Below are 15,572 nucleotides of genomic sequence, written 5' to 3' on the forward strand. Positions count from 1 at the left end.
TCTAAAATTGAGAACATGTTGTACAAATCATTCAAAGGGCAGTAAATGCATATCGGACATTGTAGTAATCATTTGTGTGTGTGTGTGTGTGTGTCTCCCTCACTCCCTCCAGAGTGGTATGGCGTTGACGTATGATCCCACCGCAATGCAGAATGGGTAAGTGGAACGTTCTTCTTCTTGTATTTACAAACTTGTCTGTCTACAATCTTCACTGCTCATTTCACATTCTTGGTTGATCTCAGTTAAGCAAAATTCAGATTTGCTCAGCAGATTTCGTCTCAGATCAGCGTCTTAATACGTTTCTGTGTTTTTCTACTTTCTACTTTCTACTAAAGACTGACGTAGCACATGTGCAAACATCAACCAACCATCAGCAGTCATATGCGCAAGGGCGCTTGCATACCAATGAGCGCACCAGACATACGCGCACATATTCAAACAGACGCGGGACACGCACGCCCACGAGCATTTGCAATATTCATGCACACACACACACACACTCTCGCTCTCTCTCTCTCCCTGTCCCGCTCTCTCTCCCTCACCCTCACCATCAGAACGGTGCGGCGGGGGCATTTATTTATGCACCTATGCATACAAGCTGTCAGACGTGTAGGTTTTGATTCCAGACAGAGGAGCTGGGAGGTGTTGCAGTGCCGCTGTAAGACTTTCGTCAGCCGAGGCGATCCACCGCGTTCCCGGGCTGAATGCAGAGTGTCTGGCTGGTTCAGGGGGGGGAAATTGGAGATGGGTCCTGTCTGCTAGGAACGCTGCCGGTGATGCGCTCCCAGGAGACGCGTTCCTCCCTCCTCCCTCTCTCTCTCGCTGTTTCTCTTCTCCTCCTCCTCCTCGTCAGCTCGGTCCTCCTTGTCTTCCTCTTTGTAGCCTTATTTTCCCTCCTCTTCCTTCTGGTAATTCCGCTCCCGCTCCTCACCCGTTACCTTCGTCACATCTCCACGTTAGCCTTCTACCCCTTCTCTTCTCCTCTTCCTTTCCCTCCTCTTTTCCCATCTCCATGTCTGCTCTTATCCTGACTTTACGTTGTCTTCCTTCTCCTCTTAAGTCTCTCGTTAATTCCTACTCTCTCCATTTGCTTCTCCCCAGATGCTTTACTTCTGGACTTCACTGGTGTCTTTGCGTGTGTGTGTGTGTGTGTGTGTGTGTGTGTGTCACGCACGCGCATGCATCTGTGCGCTCGCAGCTCTTAAGCCCTCTCCGACCTCTCTTCCGAGGTCGCAGAAGCTCCTTCCGGCGATGCACTAAACGGCTATGAAATGCTAATGCAGCTAATTAGTGAGGAGGGGGAAAAAAAGGGGGGGAGAGTCGACAAAAGGGGGAGCGATGGGCGAGGTCAAGAGGAGGGCAAGGGAAGGGAGGAAAAAAAAGAAAAAAAAAAAAAAGCCAGAGGAGAGGGGAAGGGTAAGAATCGATTGTAGTTTTGTTTGTTTGCTCCGAGCTCATGGAAGGCTGGTTTTTCGGGTCTGATGCGGATCTGATGTTATTGGAAACACGTGTCCCGCCAGACCAGCCGGACCGCTTTGGCTCACAGCCTGTCCTCTCTTTACTTCTTTATCAGGAGGACAGGACACTCGGTCTCCTTTTCTCTCTCTCTCTCTCTCTCTCTCCCCATCCTGCCTGTCTGTCTGCTGCCCCTCTGTCCTTCTCTCTGTGTCTCTGCTCTCATCTCTCTGTCCCTTTCTCTCTTGCCCACACACATACATGCACTCACACACACACACACACACACATATATATTCTAGCATATATTCTCCGCGCAAAACTCCCTGAGGTCAGCACTAAATCACAGGCTAATTTTTTCAGGGCAAACTCCTGACAGCGCTGCTAGGTCACACCGGGGATTCACAGAGAGCTTTTTAATTCAATCCCGCTGTAATGTTCTGCACCCAATTACATGTTTAGTATATTGTTTAAACAGCCGTGCTACAGTCCCTATTGACAGCGTGCTGCTCAGGGCTAATAGCCTCCATCAATAACCTTGGATCTGTCCTCTACCTACTATCTCTCTCTCTCTCTCGATACACATCACTCTAATGAAAAATACAATAAACACAATCAGAGGAGCCGTATTGAATAACCAGGCTGTGTTCACTCGTTTGTATTCATCAGCGACAGTAATACAGTATCTCTAATGCGAGTCATACATCCGCACGTCGCACATGAAAATAGGTGGGTCCGCGCCACTCCGAGATCTCATCGCTTATCGTAGTAGAAAATTCAAAACATCACATTCACATACATATTCCGGTTCTATTATCTTTGGCAGGGGATGAATGGCATTTGAAAGGTTGTTTTCGTTGCATTCCGTAATGATGGACTGTTAAAAGGCTTTTATTGGAGCTCAGACTGGATCCATCCATATCCATGCAATTGTTAATGCAGACGCAAAAGCAATGGCGTACTCAAAGGTTTGAATGCATCACTACATGCAGTTCAGACATAAAGTAGCTCAAAGGAAGAATCGGCTAATAAAGAATATTTGTGACCAAGGATACACATAGTTTCCTTTTGAGGCTACTTATTGGAAGTCTGTTCAAGGTGTCACGGGGAAATTTAAGCAATCAGCCCTCCTATAAGCTGGAACTGAACCTCTCTGCATCCAGGAGGCCCCGGCTGCAACAGTTTGGGGAAAATATCTGCAGGTTTGCATCTCTGAGCCTATAGTTCAAAACTGTTTGTGCTATCGCGAAACGGGGAGCGAGGCGAGCACGTACCAAGTGGGCACCCCGGCAACTCGTTTCACCCTTGAAATGAGGTGTGTGTGTGTGGGTGTCACAGTGGATTTATACAAAAGCAGTTGCGGAGCACACTCTGAAACTCCGAATTGTGTTGAAGGACTCTGCATAGTCCTGCCACTTCTTCCTGTCCTTCGTCTCAGTCGCTCAGAAGTCCAGCATTGTGCGTCTAATATGATCTATTCTGTTATTACAGTATACTGTAGAGCTGCAAAGGCAGAGCAACAATGCGGCAAACAGTGTTTCAGTAGTTTGGAGTTTCTTTTGGAAGTAAACCAGCAGTGTTGCTTTCTTCCCAAGTCCTATCCTCCTCCAACCGAGCAACACTTGTACTGTGGCAAAAGCTTTTTTCATACAATCTTGGCTGTGTTAGAGATAGTATGACCCTTGTAGCAGGGAGGGCTGCTCTATCTGTCTCTTTCTCCCCCCCCTCTCTCTCTCTCTCCCTCTCTCTCTCTCCCTCCCCCCTCGCTCCATTATTCAGTCGACAGACACTTTGGGATCGATCGGGCACAGCGACACGGCCTGGCGGATGAAACATGTCCTCTCTAGGTACACAATGATAAATAAAGCACTGCGAGCCACGGCATTCTACTGCTGCAGGGTTGAGGGGGGGAAAATGAAAAAAAAAAAAAAAGAGAGAGAGAGAGAGATGGAGCGAAATCAGAAGGGCAAACAAAGGTATAGGCGCAGAGGTAAACACACTTTCAAATGCAGATGTTACAGATACAGCCTTCCCTACGAAATGGAATATGTGTAGGCGGGAACATATAGGGCGATATTAAAATATTTCACCCACTCGCACATTAAAGTGATAATTTCATTATTATGCGTACCAGAGGAGCAGACTCCTGTGCAACATGATGCATACTCCAGGGCAATGTTGGTTCTCACTTTAAAACATCTTCGCTGGTGTGACTCAGAGTGAAGCTGTCATAATTATTTTCTCCACAGCAGCCTTGATGATGTGTGATCCATCGTCAGCGGCGTCTTGAAGTGTTGTGCTCCATGATGAAAAAACCCCTCTTGCATTCATTTTCACCTTTGCACTTTGCACTTGCGCAGAGGCCTTGCTCCTCTTGACCGGCCTTACATTTTGTATGATACAGTAACTTCTTTTGCTTTCGGTTCAGTTTAACTCCACTGCCATAAGCTCGGCGATATTGGTGATGTTGAACGGAAAGATTTGTTTTAACCCCTCCTTTTCTTGTTTGCTTCCATAGGTTCTACTCTTCGCCATACAGCATCTCCACCAATCGGATGATTGCACAGACGTCAATCACACCCTTCATCGCTGCCTCTCCTGTCTCCACATATCAGGTGGGTGGAGCCTCTTGGAGCCCGTCTGTGTAGGCGGAGTCTTGGGTGACTGTAGAGGCTTTTGAAATAGCCTGCCAACTACGGCAGGTGCTATGTTGGACAGCTCATTGGAGAATTGGCCACTCACTAATAATGGCTACAGACTGTATATTACAACCAAGCCAGAAAAAAAGATACATCTGAAAAAGATAAGTTGTGTCTGGTTTTATGTGCTTTATAGCTCAAAGGAAATGGCCTAATGATGTTGATTTGTTTCAGAATTGAGGTTACTGTGACACAGTAAATTGTTTTTGACTCCCAGTTGTAGCTTGAGAAGTGTGGTGTTTGGCCAGCAAGCTAACTTAGCAAACTAACTAACATTAATATGTAACTACTAAACTACTAGACACTACTAGGTACTAGCCACCTAACATTAGTGACTGTGCAAATCAGACAAAATTGTTAACAAAGCAGTATTGGTTTGGATACATTACATAGTGGAAGACTATGGTTAGCTAGCTAACAAGCTGACATTATCTAAACACAAAACTGATAAGATGTATCAATGATGAAATAACCAGTCACCAGCCAAAACATGGCTCTAACATGGCTGCTCATGTAAGGTCACCTCATAGCCCTCTGTAAGTGTGTTAAGAGAAATTTAAACTCAGTGGACTACATGGGACCAGTGGTCTAGTATACAAGTTATAATACTGTTTTAATGTTTGAATAAGAATTTCAACCCAACCACAAGAGTTCTGGCCCATGGTCCCCAAACGGCTGCTGAATTTTTACTTTGACTAGGAAACTGTTTGGTCATTGTCGTCTTGTGTGTAGACCCTAGGTGTAGGCCTACAGGTCAAGCAAGTAGCATTTGTGCTATGTGGGCAAAGACTGTACACACACACACACACGAATGGAGTTATCAACTGATACAGTGATGAAACATTGGCTTGCATTGCAAAACCCCTCCAAACTCTTTCTTTCATAGGCACAGTGCATCCCCTCTCTCTCTGTGTCTCTTCCTCCGTTCCCATGTATCCTGTGTCGCATCCTCCCTTCACACACACACACACACACACACACACACACACACACACACACACACACACACACACAATACCACTTTATGTCGAAGCTGCTTGGAGTGGTAAATTTGCTTCTTTGAGAGGCTGACTCGGGCCTAGATCCACAGTTTGTCAAACAGACATACTGTAAAACAAACACCAGTCCCCCTCTACAGGGTTTCTCTGACTATAGAAGATTCTCTGTACAAAACACTTCTATGAACCAGGAGGAAAATGCATAGACACGCTGGCAGCAGTGCAGAGAGACCAGAGACACACGCACACCATGCTTTTTGAGGCCAGACGATGCATTTACATTCAAGATGCTGATTTCTCTGACCCCAAGCCCCAACATACACACGCACAAATGCAAAAATAAAATACGCATGAGAAGAAATTAACCTACTTTATACTACTTTAAGTTGGACTTCTACACATGCTGTAACCCACCCCCGCATACACACACCCTCTGTCTTTCATATACACACACATACAATTAATGTACACACACTCATGTCAAATCTTGCATGCGACAAAGCGTGCTTTGGGGACTTGTTTCTTCTCATGTTAAGGATGGGCACTGGGTAACAGGAGGAGATGAAAGTGGTGATTTGTGCCCAAGACAGGCTTTGATGATGAAACCTCCGCTGTGAAGCAGTAATTATTAGACTGTATTGCTCTCTGCGGTCTCTATATCCTCCTGTAATTACAACATAACATATACCGGACCCTCAGCCTCCGCTGTAATATTCTTCAAGACGTGCTGCCGCAGGGACCGGCGCTCTGAAATAGGCTTGTAAAGAGTTGAGCTAATGATTCATTTTCTCTTTTCTCCTTTGTTTTTTTTTGCTCCCTTCCTGTCATTCTAACTTCCAATTGTCCTGCTTTATGATCTCCCTTTCTCCATTCTTCACCCACTTAACAATCTTCCTTTTGATCTTCCCTTTCCTCTCCTCTTCTCTTCCTGACCTGCCTTCTGCATCCACTTTCCTTTGTCCTTTCCTCCATTCCTTTCCTCTGTTCCTACTCCATCTATCCTCTTCTCTTCTCTTCTCTTCTCTTCTCTTCTCTCCTCTTCTCTTTTCTTCTCTTCTCTTCTCTTCTCTTCTCTTCTCTTCTCTTCTCTTCTCTTCTCACCTCTCCCATCCCATCCTCTCCTGCCCTGTCACCATCCACAGGTCCAGAGTACATCTTGGATGCCACACCAACAGTATGTTATGCAACCAACAGTAAGTTCAGTGAACCAGTCTCTCCCTTGTTTTTTTGTATTGTATGTTATCTTGTCCCGGTGGAGTCATTTCCTTCTCTCTCAAACACTTGCCGCTGCTTCCTCTCTACCCTTCTTTCTTTCCTTCTTATCATCTCTGTGTACAAGCCAGTGTGTGTCCTCCATGTGGTTACGATTTGCTAACCTTAAAAGTTTAACACCAGAAAGACCAAGCTGCAGTCAGTTGATAGCTGTGTTGAATTTTAGAATTGATAATTCTCAGCTTTCATAATGTCCCTCCATGACTTTTCCTAGACCCACTTTCTCTACAAACCAGTGATGTTACATTTTAAAAATCATGCAAAGAAATAGTACTTTTTATTATATTGCTTGATTGCTGTTTGGCCCTCTCTTATACGCCCAAAATCCAAATTTGCTTATGCTCCTTTGAAATGGCTCGATCAGTAATACGACTGTCTATTATATTGGCAGCCACAGGGCTTATGGGAACAAAACTGTGAAGTGTCACCCATTTAGGAAGCTATAGCCCTTGAGATCATGAATGACAGCTATAACACAGTTATGAGTGCATTTGATGCTGCTCAATTCTTGAGATTCACATCTAATTTACATCTAAACTCTTAAGGACTGAATTACAAATAGTCTTTCTCTCACATAAATTACTCATCATCGACATCATATTTACATTTTTATCTAGTGATAAAGGATGAATGCAAACGACAGAGTAAGTCAACAACTGTTAATCACCATGACTGCAAGTGCGGTGGGCAAGATCAATTTCAAGATCATCATGATCGCTCATCAAATGCCCAGACTTGTGGCACAGTTTCCAGAAAGGCTGGAGCAGGAGAGACAAACTGGCAGAAACGTAGCCTTGGAATCTGAGTCCTAGTCTGCTGAATCAGCCTGTGAATAACCTTCTCCTCTGAAATCCATTATGAAAGCTCGCCCCCTGCTGGCTGCAATTGCAACTGCAGGCACAGCAAACATGGACTTAGACAAGAGCTAAGTTTGTGTAGCATTAAGCATAATAACACTGAAATTAAACAAGATTAACCTCTGCTGACTCTAGAGTTAACCCTTATCTACTCCTATACAAGTCTATCAATTGTTTGTTTTCCAATGGGTAGGATCACAGGCTCATTTCTGTAGGATAATTGCTAATATGTTCTACTTGAGTATGGTATTATAGAGTGCAGTTTCTGGGAGTGATACTCAAGCACACAACACACACACACACACACACACACACACACTACTATACAAATGCACTTATGTGTGCTCTATGTCTGGTGGGAGACTATAGTGTGTCTGGAGGTCTGATTGTCTGTACATTAAATGTGAGCTGAAGGATTTAGACCCACTTAGACTGTCTGAGCTCTGTCTGTCCACGCATATACACACACACACACACACACACACACGTCTTTGAGTAAAACACAAAGACGCCTCAACACACCCACGCATACATTTACACATATCCTTGTGTACAGTCAATACATACCTCCACCCACCTACAGACTCTGTCTCTCTCTCCCTCTCTCGCATTCTCTCGCGCACAAACAAACAAACAAAGCAAAACTTTGACTCCAACTCAAAGGCTTCCTTCCTTTTTCCCAGGCATTGTGTACAGCTGCAGTAACAGTAGATTGCTCTTTCGACCTCCACGCCCTTCGCCGCGAGCCCAGTGTAAAGCCTCCGCCGGCATCCTGTCTGTCCGAGATATAACTACCCAAACACACAGCATCAAACCCCTGCCTTCAACGTTCCTGTCTTTAATTGGTGCGAGCGGTGAGGCTGCTCGGTTCACTGTCTGCTGGATGACGGACCGGAGAGCTCAGCAGGAGTTCTACCCAGTTTGCTCGTTGGTGATTATTTATCAGTACAGCAGGAATGAGAAGCAGAGTAGATTAATGTTGAGGCCGATTCCCCTATTGATACAATTTGTTTCAAAGTGCTCCAGTTGGAAATAGAGCTTTAATCACCTTTTTAAACATTCATTTAGCAGTAGTTCACAGTTTTGCTGACCGGTCGTTCTCAAGTGCAGCGGTTGTTTGCAAAGCAGTTGTTTGCAGAGGAAAAAAAAGCTATTTGCAATACATTTCCATACAGAATCTGTGGAAATACTGTTTACCTGAACCTCAGAAAAGCATTAAGCCTAAAGAAAGTTTGATTTGTTTTTCAGAAATGAAAAAAAAATAGACTTTAAATAATTATTTTTTCTTCTTTTCTTATAATTATCCATGTGGATTTTCATTGCACAATCCCTGTTGTGTAAATGTCTGCGGTTTTATAAGGAGAGTGGACATCATTCTATATGGTGCTCCAGTATTTATAGGGAGAATTAAGAAGACAGTGATTTAATTAGAAGCCAAGTGCACAAGCCAATGAGAATTTTCAATGATGTGGTCGCTCACAGTCAGCAAATCATGCATCTGTGCAATGATTTGATATAAACCACCAGATCCCATGATGACACTGTCTTCTCTAGCTTTTTTTCTTAATGCAGGAATAAGATTTAGGCTCCTGTCCTATGGATCGTTTTTCTAGAAAAGAAAACTAAACTTTTGCTTCACTTAGAATGACAGTCAAGAGAGATTTTATCATTCAGATTCTCATCAAACTGCAGTGTTAGTGAGTTGGTCTCCTGCCAACGTCTCCAGACTATTTTATACCGGCAGAATTCAGTTATGCTCCGTTGAAATTGTCAGCTCTGGGGGGGATGGAAGATAGAAACGGCATTGATATGCTATATCAGCCGTGCACCGAGGGGTTCCTTACACAATAGTTAAACTTGGCCAAATTTTCTTTCTCTCTCTCTGTCTATCTGTCCCTCACTTTCTTTCTTTTTCCCTCTATCAATCTCTCTCCCTGTCTGTCTCTCTCTCTCTCTTGACTCTCTGCCAGCTCCTAATAACATTCTGTAGTCATGTCTGATTAAAATGACGTCTGTGAGAGCGGATAATACCCTTCTGTAAATGTGTCTTCAAACAAATGTCCTGTCTAATTATTTGGCAGGCCGCTTGATACGGCGTCCACAGACAGAGAATAAGAGAATGGACAAAGTGGGAAAATAAAAATAAATAAAGAAGTGCGTGTATGTGAGAGAGAGAGAGAGAGAGAGAGAGAGAGAGACAGGCACACGGGGGAAGGGAGACAGACAGTGAAAACGAGGAGGGAGGAAGGAAGGAAGGGATTACAAAGAGTAAACAGAGACGGAGAACAAAGAAAAGAAAACAAGCCGCGCAGAAGCGTGCCTGCGCTCGGCGAGCCCGCTCCCCGGTCTTGTCTCTGCATAGTCAAAGTCCCTGTTAGACAACAAAGGCGGAGGCTAGTCATTGTATTTCCTGGATACAGAAGAGCTTGGCAATTAAAACGGCTTCGGGGAGGGAGGCGGAGGGAGGCGGAGGGAGGGAGGGAGGCGGCGGCTTTATTCTGTTCCTATGGCAGCGAAAGCTTCGTCGGAGGCTGTTAATGTCTGGCAACTTCGATTAGTGCTTTGCGTTCATTGACACATTTGGGGTGACTTCGCGCACACACACACACACACACACACACACACACACACACACACAGACACACACAGACACAGAATCATCTCCGCACATCACTTCAGTACCAACATTGGAAGTTGGGAAATCAGGCCACCCTTTAAAAGCTGCTTGAATAGATAACTGTTTGTATCACACACAAACACACATAGTGATGCAGACAGACACTGTAGACACACTGTTATGGAGGAAATGAATGATTCTAATTAAAAGATTAGAATGACAAATTCTTGGACATGTGGGGACCTTTCCTTGTCTATTACAACAAAACCAATGCGTCATAAGCTAATGCAATGTGTGCTTTTTATTGTCCCTCTATGTAACTTATGTACTGTTTTGCACAATTTTAGATACAGAGGTCTGGCGGCCCCTTTCTTTGTTTTTATTATTATTATTATTATTTTTATATCTGTCTATGTCCATGTGTATGTCTGTTCACTTTGGTTAAGAATATGCTTAAATAAAACATATACTGTATATATTAAAAAAAAAGATTAGAATGACAAAAAAAACCTGCTGCTTTTGTTCCCCAGGTATAAAGAAGCAGACGCCCCTTTAGCTATGTGAGACAGGTGCACACATGCATAATCTCTCACATGCACGCACACACACACACACACACACACACAGTGGGGTGCCTTAAGGTCTGTGTGTTTCCGGTCCTTGGTGGAATGCCCAGATTACTTGAACCCCCTGTCTTTACGTCTTCATTAGCGCGAGGATGTCTTTGTGCATATTCACAAATCCCCCCTACAGGAAATGAATGCATTACCTTAACCGTGCATGCCAAGGGAGGGAAGGAAGGGGGGGGGGGGGGGGGGATTTCAGATCTTCCTAAAATGCCGTGTTAAGCCCATTTGAGGAGACAAAGGGGTAAAGAATGTGTCTAAAGAAATCTCAGTTCAATCCATATCTGATATCTGCAAATAGTACCAGGGATGTTTTTCTTTTCTTTGGTCTAAAGCTGAAATCCTGTGTGTGTGTGTGTGTGTGTGTGTGTGTGTGCGTGTGCGTGTGTGTGTGCACGTTTAGAGCGTACAATATGTATGCATTTGTGTAGGTAACGGAGAGAAAAGGAGAGAGAGAGAGAGAGAGAGAGAGAGAGAGAGCGCAGGTGGGGTTTGAATATGGTAAATCAATTTGTAGAATAATACAAACATCCGCTTCTGAGAACACACCAGCTGAAAGAGAGCAAACAATGCCCATTCACATCCTTCACACACACACACACACACGCACGCGCTCACACACACACCCAGCGCTCCCGTCACACCCACAGGGGTTAGTGGTTTTCTCCTTAAATGGGTGTCATTATCACTAATGCCGCGTATTTGATGCAGCATTGTGCCTGCAGCATTCTGCTAGTCAGCTTCACTTCTCCTCCACTGGAAAAATGACAGAGAGAGAGGGAGGGAGGGGGGGGGGAAGGAATGAGGACGGGTAGAACGAAGAGGGAAGGAGGGAGAGAGGAAATGAGAGAGACAGTTCAAAGTTGGAGGAGGTCTTTTTTTTTTCCTCCTCCTGTCCCTCAGGGAAAAAGATAACTGTCTGTCTCGTATACTCATTTATTGCTTACCCCAGGAAAAAACGTCTGATACATGAAAACATGAACACACACACGTACACACACACACACACCAACCACAACCATACAGGCATAAATCAGAGCAGACAATTAGCCATTGTGGATTTATCTCTCTTCTTTTGCGACGCTCTCGCAGCGTGGAAGCGTGTTGGGAGGCTGGATGAAGGGAGGGAGAGAGGGAGAGGGAGAAATCATTAAAAAACGAGAGCGCGGATAGACGGATGGAAAGATTGGGTATTAGCTCGACTCTGGCTGCTAAATCTACCTGCCTGATCCGAAGGTTTGTGTGTAGCTCGGTGCATTTCCGTAGGTGTGTGTGTGTGTGTGTGTGTGTGTGTGTGTGTGCAGGAGACATGCCAGTCACTCAGCTGTGATGCGGGAGACAGTGACAGAGCGTTTCTGATAGCCAGCCTGCCGCGTTCCTCAAACAAATCCCCCTATGAAAGGCAGCAGTCGGGAGGAAGTTTACTCACCGCTGTTAACAGCTCTGACAATCCTCGTCTGTGTGTGTGTGTGTGTGTGTGTGTGTGTGTGTGTGTGTGTGTGTGTGCGTGTGTGTGTGTGTGTGTGTGTGCGTGTCTCCCTGTGAAGCCTGCAGACATAAGGAACTGCACTCACAGCTTCGCAACTGTGAACAACTCTGACAGACTGTGCGTGAGAGCGACCGCTCACACAGCTAGAAGTTTCACTGCTCTCTCTCTCTCTCTCTCTGTGTGTGTGTGTGTGTGTGTGTGTGTGTGTGTGAGCCTCCCCACGAAGGCTAACAGCTAACACAACTGTTAAGATGACAGGGCCCTGAAATACTTGAATTCAATGCCGTCCTACCTGTGTAGAAGTTCTTCTGTGTGTAGTCCCAAAGAAGACACACCGATGTGTTAAAAATGACACGTCCTTTCTAAGATACAGTACTATTACTAATCTTAAGGTAGCATTACAATACACTATTCCTGCCCCAAGAGCATCAATACTCTGTATACAATAGACTGATGCTAGGACAGCATGCCATACACCTACAGTAAACTATTCCTGCCCTAATAGCAGCATTATTCACAGCAGAGTAATACAAGGGTGGCATGATATATGTATACAGTACACTATTCCTGCCCCAAGAGCAGCATTACCAGCATTTCTCTATACAATGGCCTTATGCAAGAGTAAGGTGATAAATGCATACAGTACACTATTGCTGCCCCAAGAGCAGCATTACTCTGTACATAGTACACTAGAGAACACTGTTCCTGCCCCAAGAGTAGCATTACTCTTATCCATCTACTGTCCTCCACCCCAATCTGAATGCAGCTTTTGGCTTGATCCGATTCATCAACTCGTTACAATCCCCTCCCTTGGCATCGCCTCCTCCGTTAATTCTCCCTACGCCCTCCGACTTCTCCCTTCATCCCCTTCATCCCCTTCCCTCACTCATTTCCCTTTCACCTCATTACTTCACTCCCATCTTTCTTTTATCCCTACCTTCCTCCTTCTCCCTGCTTCCTTCCCTCTCTGCCTACTTCCCTCCATATCATGTGATCAGTTTAAACTTAACTAGCAGCCTTTTTCCATTGAAGTTTACCCTGTTAATTGTGATAACTGGGTAAAAAGCTGGGTAAACGTTTTCAGGCTGACATAATTCTTTTGTGATGTATGTAAATTCATAGTACATATTACACTGAACAGTATCAAACATGTAAGTTATTTAAAGATAGGATATTTTAAGGGGGGGGAAGCATAAACAAATGCTTTTCTGAGAATCTAATTGATTTTTATTGATACTGGTGGTGGTTTGGAGCTTACAGTTCACCCACATTTTTATTTACCACTACATCACTGCTTATAACCCTCGCTCCCTCCCCACACAGGGTGCTGTGATCACCCCAGCCGCAGCCATGGAGCCCAGTTTGTCTCTGCAGCCCTCCAGTATAATGGCTCCTCTCACCCAGCAGATGAACCACCTGTCTCTGGGCACCACAGGCACCGTGAGTATGCACTGTGTGTGTGTGTGTGTGTGTGTGTGTGTGTGTGTGTGTGTTTACCCTCTGAATTAGTGGAAATAGGGATTTTTGTAATCAATTGTAATTGCCTTACTGTAGAAACCTCATAGCCAATTTTGCCTCAGTGAACTTTACTCTGACTGACAAGTAGCATTGTTTCCAACAAGTAAAAAAAATTGTGTGATGACTCTGGGACCAAGCCAAACTGTTAGTAATGTATTGTGAAATGTAAAAAGAAAAGAGTCTGTTTAAATGGGAAAATTGTCCAATTTTCTCAGTTCTTGAAATTCAGTGTTTCTGCAGGACAAATTGTTCATGCTTATTATGATAATGTCTCTGTCTCTATAAACCCCCCCTCACACACACACACTCTCACACACACCTTTCTCTCTCTGCAGTACATGACTGCTGCAGCGGCTGCTCCTATGCAAGGAACCTACATTCCCCAGTACACTGCAGTGCCTGCCTCTGCCATCACAGTGGAAGTAAGGACAAAAAGACGTTGTTTCACTGACTTTATTCAGAGAGAAGGACACATAAGCCGCTTTTCCACAGTAGTCCATATATAGCACTTTTATGGGCCAGGGTGAACTTGAAATCTTTATAACATGGGATTGAAAGCATTTTTGGTTCATTTAATACCATGGCTCACCTGGCAAATCTGCGCTATTGATGAAAAGATGCAAAAGGAATCAGAAATTTTGGAGAAAACCACTTGTTTTCAGGGCTCAGATATATGTTTTGTTAGGACAATTCAATTTGTATTCGCATTACTGTCTCCTGCAACCAGAAACAAGAGAAAATAATTTGCACTGCCTCCGAGATCCCAAGAAGTTTTCTTCCAGTTTGTAGTTTAGTTTGGCTAAATGAAACTAATATTTCTGTATGAAAACTCAATAATCCCAGTTTGTAAGTCTTGATAATATCACAGAATTGGGTTTTGATTCTATGACTAATAGTTAAGGGAGAGTTTCCCACTATTTATTACTGAGCTCTCAAAGGCCAGAGGAACTATATCTGAATTCTTAAAATGAGTGGCAGGAATTGAACTGAACCCACTTGAAGCAGTTGACCCCATCACCTCTAATCAATATCAAGTGTGGATGCTGTCAGTGTGTCTTTCTCTCAGGATAACACATTGATCTTTAATTGATTTTCATGATGTTTAATTCATTGTTGGAAAAATAGTTAAAAGGTTTATAAAAGATAAAAAGATTGGGAAACTGGATTGCTAATGTCTCTGAATATAACTGTTTGCAGCTGGACTTGAAAAAGACAAGTGCGCTTAGTCAGCCTCCCTCGGCTGGATAAAGGTTGAAATGCGTTCTAACAGGAGCAGATCTTGCATGTTTCACATCATGGGACTTGTGTGTAACTGTGCCTGTGGTGTCAGGGCGTGGTGACAGAAGCCTCTCAGCAGACGGCCCCCCCCTCCTCGCAGGACGCCAGCGGGCAGCAGCCCCTATCGGTGGAGAACGCAGGGGATCATGCCACAGCCTACTCCTACCAACAGACTAAGTGAGTGTAATAGGCACAAGTCTTCTCTCTACCTCTCTGTTTACCACATGCAAAAAAGATTAAAAAAGAGCATTTGTACAGCTGCTGCCGAGTTGCTACATTATTGCGCTATTACTGCTGCACTGCACTGTCCATAGTAGTTTTATGCTTCAGTATAACACTTTTGTTCTAATGTACAACATTCAAGTAAGAACTGTCTGAAGTGACAGTGCTATTGAAGGTTACAAGCAGGATGGATTTCAATACTTACAACTAGGGCTGCTGCTAACAATTATTTTCAGTATTGATTAATCTAGTGATTATTTTTTCAATTAAGCGATTAATCATTTAGTCTAGAAAATGTAAAAAAAAAAATACCAGAGTCCAAAGTGATTCTTAAAATTTCTTACTTAGTCTGACCAGCAACCAAAAAACACCCAAAGTATTCATTTTATAATGATATGAAACAGAGAAAAGCAGAAAACCTTAGCATTTGAGAAGCTGTAGCAAATGTTTAATGTTTTAAAACAATGAATCGATTAATTTTCTGTCAATCGACTAATCGATTAAACAACTAATCGGTTCAGCACGACTTACAACTATATTA

The 15,572-nt window shown here is 44.0% G+C and overlaps 1 protein-coding gene across 1 annotated transcript in view; it reads left to right on the forward strand.

Moving 5' to 3' along the window:
* The window catches only part of LOC139666439 (RNA-binding motif, single-stranded-interacting protein 3-like), a gene marked incomplete at its 5' end in the record, with an annotated part of 40,395 nt that overhangs the window by 20,274 nt on the left and 4,549 nt on the right, over positions 1 to 15,572 (forward strand). Inside the window, 6 exons of the mRNA XM_071545650.1 lie at positions 113 to 156; positions 3,974 to 4,070; positions 6,295 to 6,345; positions 13,337 to 13,453; positions 13,867 to 13,953; positions 14,862 to 14,986. Coding sequence (XP_071401751.1) covers positions 113 to 156; positions 3,974 to 4,070; positions 6,295 to 6,345; positions 13,337 to 13,453; positions 13,867 to 13,953; positions 14,862 to 14,986 — 521 coding nt within the window. The remainder of the gene's footprint in view (positions 1 to 112; positions 157 to 3,973; positions 4,071 to 6,294; positions 6,346 to 13,336; positions 13,454 to 13,866; positions 13,954 to 14,861; positions 14,987 to 15,572) is intronic.

Source organism: Centroberyx affinis, unplaced genomic scaffold, assembly GCF_046629955.1.
Source record: "Centroberyx affinis isolate AG114_WGS23_722 - 3 ecotype Tasmania unplaced genomic scaffold, CSIRO-AGI_Caff_v1 ptg005017l_1, whole genome shotgun sequence".
NCBI lineage: Eukaryota > Metazoa > Chordata > Actinopteri > Beryciformes > Berycidae > Centroberyx > Centroberyx affinis.